The sequence below is a fragment of the Nematolebias whitei genome, chromosome 13 (genome assembly GCF_014905685.2).
Source record: "Nematolebias whitei isolate Nwh7 chromosome 13, NemWhi1, whole genome shotgun sequence".
Lineage (NCBI taxonomy): Eukaryota > Metazoa > Chordata > Actinopteri > Cyprinodontiformes > Rivulidae > Nematolebias > Nematolebias whitei.
The window spans coordinates 27,818,564-27,825,566 of record NC_056510.1 but is presented as its reverse complement, the minus strand read 5'-3'; the positions used below and the strand labels follow the sequence as shown (position 1 = coordinate 27,825,566).

The window sequence follows — 7,003 nt, the reverse complement described above, 5'->3', positions numbered from 1 at the left end:
ACTTCTGCTTTACCAGAATCTCAGTATTGCTGTTCATGATCAAGAACAAATAATGCAAATTGTTCCCAGTAGCAATTTAACCGTTGGCTAAATGATGAAAATGTCTGTTAAGAGCTAATGTGAATAACCAGTAAAAGACAAAAAACATGAGCACATTTTCAGCTTTGCAAACATTTTAAGTTGTGCTGTTTTTTAATGCTATTTTGAACTGTTTCTAAATAGGTGAAGAATAATCTGCATGATAATAACATCCACAGTCCAACAAAATCACGAGCACAAGAGGAGAGACGCTGGAATGAGTCTCAGAAGAAATAAATGCACTCTGAAACAAGACTCATGGGGTTTAGGGTTTAAAATACTAATACTGATAACACTCATCCATCAATCCATCCATCCATTAACCAATCTATCAGTCAGTCGATTTATCTATCTGTCTGTCTGTCCATCCTATATCTAATCCATATTTAATCTCTTCTGCCTTTAATAAATAACTTTCTTGTGGTATTAACCAAGTTCTAAGTAAAACCGGTCTACTTGAGAGATTTGAAAATTTCTCCATCGTTTTTCATGGTTTTGGCCATAAAGTTCAATTTTAATTGCAGCATTCAACCTTTATTTATACAGGTTAATCCCATTGCGCCTCGGGGACTCATTTACAAGAGAGACCTGAGCAGTCATGAGGACTGGTTTCCCAACCTCAGATGAGAAACTTCACGTCTTCCTCTGGAGAAATGTTTTGTGTTGTGAGAACAGGAAGGTTGTTTTCTGTCGCTCGTTCCAGGTTTGCTTCTCCAGCATGAGGAGTTCTACGAGCCTGCAGACTAGTCACTAATTAAATATCCACAGAGTCAGAGTCAGAGTCAGAGTTTCTTTATTGTCATTCGCACCTCATGTGGTACATGTGGTGGAGCGAAATTATGTACACAGGGTCCCAGTTACATCCAACAATAAAATGTATAAGAAAAACAGTAATAACATCTAAGATATGAACTAAGAAAAACATCAACTAAATATACACTAAGCACTCATAACATAAAACATTGAACATCAGCACAAACATGAACATGAGTCTGTGAGCAGATGTGCACGCATGAACACATCAACATTGAAACAGATCAGCAGCAACATGAAACAGATCAGCAGCAACATGATATGGTTTTTCACAGTGATTATTCTAGTTAGAGATTCATGAGTCTAACAGCCTCAGGGTAGAAGCTGTTCCTCAGTCTAGTGGTTCTACACTTAATGCTCCTTAACCTCCTTCCTGAGGGGAGTGGGGCAAAAAGTGTGTGTGCTGGGTGAGTGGGGTCCTTCAACACAGGAATGTGTTCCTGAAGAAAATCTTATCTCCTCAGAGCTTTATCCACGTTCGTGCACATTAAATATTTCAGTGTGTGAGCAGGTGCTCTGTGGAGCTGTTTTCTTGAACGCAACTGTTTGTTCAAACTTTAGCACCGCGCTCCTTACGTTCAGTGAATTAGATTGTTTCCACATGAAATTAAGAACGCTTTGTCTTAACTTTACATTTCGTAAAGTTCATTTATTATTTTAGCTTTTAACTGTACCAGACATGCTTCTTAACTCTGGTCGACTTGAGTTGCAGTCAGGGTTGAATTTTAATCCATCCTCATGTTCCATCGTTGTGTTATCACTTAAGGAGACTTTCAAAGACTGAAGCAATCATTTTAAGAATTAATTTTTAGAGTGTGTTTTTACTTTTTACTTTCTTTGTTCAGAATAAAATAAAATCCTTCTGGCCAGGTTTTGTATTGGCATGGGAGCAAACAAGGCCACACTAAGCAGATTTTAGTCATCCAGTCTTTAGACGGTGAGACAATATTAAAGTTGCAGGAACGCTCAGAGACTGAGCTTCTGTAATTACATCATTGAAGCTGGTAGACTTCATCAAGGTCAGTCATGTTGTCACGGATTAGCTGTATTTAATAAAACCCTCAGCCTGCATTATTGTTGTTTATGTGGAGACTATTGATCAATTTTCTCTGTAGCTTTTCTAATAAATTTTGGGTCATTTTTTGTATATTTACGTATAATTTGGGGCAAAAATATGACTTATGTTGCCTTTATAGGTCAATATTTTTGACCAAATATTTGCAACAAAATTCAAATCAACCACTAAACCAATGCAGAGGATTGAATGCAAGCTGTGAAACAGTGAGCAGCATATGGAAGTCACCTCTCTACTCATAGTGAGGATAAATGTACATTGTATTTTATACTATATCAAATACTTTGACTTTTTTATTTTAGTCTCTTTTTTTATAAATTCAAACAACAATTATTTAGCCTTGTTGGTAGCTCAAAACCAATATATGAATGGCTAAAATGTTTAATGTGGTAAAAAAAATGGCATTAATTGTGTTTGTATCCACCTTTTTATGGAAGCAATTAAATTTTAGAAACTGATGTTTATCTTTTCAAATTACTACAAAACAAGTGTCTGTAATTGTTGTTTGCTCATAAACTAGTATATTTTTACTTACTTAACTTGTGCAATATTTAATACATTTTAATACTATGTAACCATTTCCTTTTTTTAGAGAGATGATGTTGTCTATCTAAGGTCATTCATGTGTAACAGATTATAGTGTCAATCTGCAACCTGCGGCGACTACGCAGCTTTTTGCTGTTTTGACCAAAACCAGCATAAAAAGTATTAATCTCCTGATGCATGCTTAATAATCCAGGAAGAAAAATCTAAAGTTAAGTCAGGTCCTCTTTTATCCAAAAGACTTCATCATTGTGAGGAGCTGCAGTAAACTCAGTGTTATAAATAGCACCTTCTCATAGTGGATCAACCAGTTTGCTGTTCACATGATAAAGGAGGACCATCAGCCTAACAACGGATCGTTAGTGCCCTGATGGCCACTTGCAGCTTGCCCTCTGTGAATAGCAAGTGGCATGCATATATCTAGACCAGGGGTCTGCAACCTGCGGCTCTGGAGCCACATTTGGTCCCTGTGCAGCGGCTCTTTCAAGCTTTGACCAAAACAGACATAAAACTGAATTTTATCAGTTGTTATAACAACTAAAAGAAGAAACATAACAAGGAGTAAAACATACTCACGTTCACTTTATATGCTTTATTTCTTCAAAGTAGGATATGTAATTGTTCTACAATTAAAAAAAATCACATAAGAATGCATAGTTTATTATTTTAGTTTTTAGAAACTGGACAAAAACTTTTTTTTTCCTTCCTTACAAGAATCTCATATTTTATTTTGTCTTAGAATGTAAAAATACATATAAAATGTTGAAAATTATTAGATATTTTTAGTTTTATGAAATCACCCCTACTGTCCAGAAAGGCACCCTCCAAGTGGTCTGTGGGCCACCAGTTGAGAATCCCAGTTGTAGCAGGTATTGTGGCTCCGGACACGTTTAATTTAGTGAACAAAGGCAGAAATGGCTCATTTGATCGTAAAGATTGCAGACTCCTGATCTGGACATTATTATTTGAGAAGGGGATATTTATAAAACTGAGTTTATTGCAGCTCCTCAGACTGACAGGCTTTTGGATAAAAGATGAAATGTTTCAATAAAGAAGAATCAGTCCAGAGGACCTGACTTAACTTTTTGAAAAAGTAGTAATATTCACATTCATAACCACAATAGAAAAGGTAATTTAAGGAGTTTTCTGTCCATTTATATTAAATGTCTGAGTAAAATATCCATGACAGAATGATATTAAGCCAAGGAGCAAAACAAATTAATCAGTTGTTGGCTACTTCATTGATGCAACTTCCTGTTGTCTTTCTCTGAAATCCAGCAGAAGATTTATGAGCAACTTGCTGCTGGGGACAGAAGACGGCGTTACACACTTATTATATGTCCAGAGTCATCAAAACTATTTTTTGTAAAAACAAAAAGGCAAGTCATCTTGAGAAGAATTGGAAGTCTTGCATAAATAAATGAAGGTCTCTGCTTTAATTACTGTGAAATAAATCCAGTAAGTCGCAATTAAATGTCCAATAACTTCACCCAATGTTGTTACTTTTATAATTTACTAAAGTGTCCGTAAAGGTTTACATTTCCAAACTGTAGGCTTCTATTCATTTTTCACAAGAATACAAAAGACTTGCACTGGTTCAGTATTTAAATGTTATGCAAGAGGTTAAAAAAAAAACTTTTTTTAATTCTTCAAAGGAGTTTACGCTTTTTGTCCTGGCAAGCAAAAAATATAAATCAATAGAAACTATTTATTATAAACCTTGCATTTCATAATGTATATAAGTCTATATACATATTACCAACATTTTAAGGTAATTTTAGTGTGAATTAAAAGTAGTTGACCTTAAATCATGCATGTTTTGTGGCTCTTTTGCTTGCAAAGCTTGCAGAGCCCTGTGTTAGTGACAGCTTGTGATGCAGAGCTGACAGGAGGGAGCGGTTTAGTGGAGAGCTCTGGTGGGCTAGTTTGGTATTCCACCAATTCATTCAAACTTTTCAGAGTTTGTGTTTAACTGAACTGTTTGTCCTCTAGTGCTTTCATCTGAAACATCAGCGTTGACCTAAAACACATCATTTCATGTGATGTCATGTTTTTAAAGTGCTCTATCACTGCCGTAGTGCGTTATTTCCTGCGTAAAGATACCGTCTGACGCAATTTCTTCACTGGAAAGTGTGTCAGTGCTGAAAAGAGAAGATACCACACACCTTCACATGGTCATTTTTATTATTATTATTATAGAAAAATAGTTTTTATAAAAACAAATAAGTTATGAATTCCAGCAGCTGCTTTGTATTATTCCTCTATAATAACATATTTTACCTTCATCATTCTCTATCTCACATACGCACATACACACACACACTTGGGCTTGCTTGTGTTGGTCCCTTCACAATCCATGAAGTCCTCCTCTCCTCCGCTCAGTTCAGAGCATCTTCAGTCCTCCTGAACAGATTAAAACCTGCTGGATTCATCCCTCTCTGGGAGGCTGTGGCCTACTTCCCGTAGAACATCTCCATGAGCACCTCCTCGATGTTCACCGCTCCAATGATGGGCCTGAAGAAGAGCTGGGCGACCACCGAGGGGCTGACGGCCCTCAGCATGGACAGGGCAATGAGCAGCTTGGCGAAGCGCGTCGTGTCTTCACGGTGGATCAGCCGGACGTGTTCGTTTAGAGCCTGGTGCGCCTCCCGACGCAGCGACTGGATGTAGTGCAGACAATGCAAACCCTCCAGATCTGAGACAGAGCAAAAGAGAGGAAGGGAGGTCAAGTTTCAAGCGCGTGCGTGTCTGTCACTTTGAACGCTTTTGATTTATTTAGATAAATCGGTCTGATTTAGCATGATACGAACAAACTTCTGATTATAGCAATGTCAATATCAATTATAGTATAAACCCACATTTTCCTCACTTTCTCTTCTTTCATTACTATCACCAAAACCAGGTGTGGCATCAAGGACAATTACATCCAGTAATAATATTATGGTTGAGTCAGGCCCTCTGGATTGTTCATGGTTGGAATGTTTTGTTTTTTTATCCAAAAGATTTCTTCAGTCTTTTGGATAAAAGTTGAAAGTTTCAACAAAAACCCGTCCAGATTTATCCACCTGGATTATTGAGCGTGCATCAGGATGTAATGGTCCATGATTTATTGCAATCCAAGCAGTCAGTGCGCACCATCATGTTGCCATAAATAATATCGTGCAACCCCAACTTTCATTGTGGACCCACCTGGATTGAACAGCACCGCTCCCTTCAGGTACGCGTACTCCTTGGTGCTGATGTCGACACTCCAGCACTTCTTCAGGAAAGCTTTGATGGCCTCGATGTCCACCACGGACACCCCGGGCGCGGCGCGGCTCTGGTGCGCCTCGCTCTGCCGCTCGGGCTGACCCGTGAGGATGCGCTGCAACATGCTGGGCTCCACCGTCTCCGTGGTCTCAAAGTCCACGCGGTCCTGCGCGAGTCCCAGCACGAGCAGGGGCGCCCAGCCGCTCCGGATGAGCAGCAGCTGGTCGTCCTCCGGCAGCTCGCGGAAGCACGGCACGTTCTTCACGAAGCGCAGCGTCTTGACCAGCACGGCGGACGCGGCTTTGCATGTGACCTGGGGGGAGCGCAGGACCCCCCGGCGCCGCGTGGAGCCGCAGGAGCAGGCCTGCTGCTGCTGCTGCCGGAGCTCCTGCAGCGAGGCTGGGGGCGCGGAGGAGGAGGAGGAGCAGGAGGAGGAAGAGGAGGAGGAGGAGGGGGTCTTGTGGAGCAGGAGGTGCAGTGTTTGATGCTGGGCGTGCTGCTGCTGCTCCTCGGGGGTCACGAGGCTGTCGCTCTTCAGAATGCTGTAGAGAATGCTGCTGGTGGTCCGGGCGCTGGCACCCCGACAGCGGCAGCCCTCCAGGGTGGCCATGACCTCCAGCCGGGTCCTCTACATGAGCCGGGGGTCAGTGACAGGTAGCTGTTTTCTCTCACCCCCCTGATAGCCCCCCAGTGAAGGGCAGCCAGTTTCTAACAGCTCCCGTCTGTCCCCGCACTTTGAGAGATTGTTCCGAACTACTGCTCATTCCACCTCCCCAGAGTTACGCACCTCCTCTGTCTCCACCTCCTCTTTCTCTCTTTCCCTCTCGCTCATCTCTCACACGTTCAGTCTGCAAAAAGAAATATTTTTAGATTGCATTTTGTTTTATTATCAATTTACTTTTATCGTCTCTGTTCATTGGTTAAAAAAAAAAAAAAAGACTCCAATAAAACCCAAAACAAATAACCTGAACCCTTTAAGTTTTCATATGTCTACAGTAGATCATCAGTGAGGTGGATTATTAATTTCAACCTTGTTTTTAATCTGAGTTGACAAAATGACATAACTGTAAATAAAGCATCAAGAGAACTAAGATTATAGAATGAGGCTAAATTTACTGCCAGGGTCACCATGGAAACCATACACCTTTGTCTCTCAGTCTTTAAGGTAGCAGACAGGAATGTAGATTAGAAAGTAAGCCTCAGTCACTGTGCCACAACCATAAGAGGCAGAAGCATCATCTCACG

At 40.5% G+C, this 7,003-nt stretch overlaps 1 protein-coding gene across 1 annotated transcript; it reads right to left on the bottom strand.

The window, feature by feature from the left end:
- Nucleotides 1–4,760: 4,760 nt before the first annotated feature.
- On the bottom strand, nt 4,761–6,385 carry nr0b1 (nuclear receptor subfamily 0, group B, member 1). Its single transcript, XM_037686564.1, has 2 exons — nt 5,699–6,385; nt 4,761–5,204 (listed from the first exon to the last, which is right to left on the bottom strand). The coding sequence occupies exons 1-2, from the start codon at nt 6,366–6,368 to the stop codon at nt 4,963–4,965; spliced, it is 912 nt and encodes a 303-aa protein (XP_037542492.1). The 5' UTR covers nt 6,369–6,385; the 3' UTR covers nt 4,761–4,962.
- Nucleotides 6,386–7,003: the final 618 nt, after the last annotated feature.

Bases quoted from the DNA above. Each gene is read 5' to 3' on its own strand.
- nr0b1 (XM_037686564.1), bottom strand. From the start codon at position 6,368: ATGGCCACCCTGGAGGGCTGCCGCTGTCGGGGTGCCAGCGCCCGGACC. The intron at 5,205-5,698 runs GTGGGTCCACAA...GCTCTGTCTCAG, and splicing joins AGCGGTGCTGTTCAATCCAG to ATCTGGAGGGTTTGCATTGT.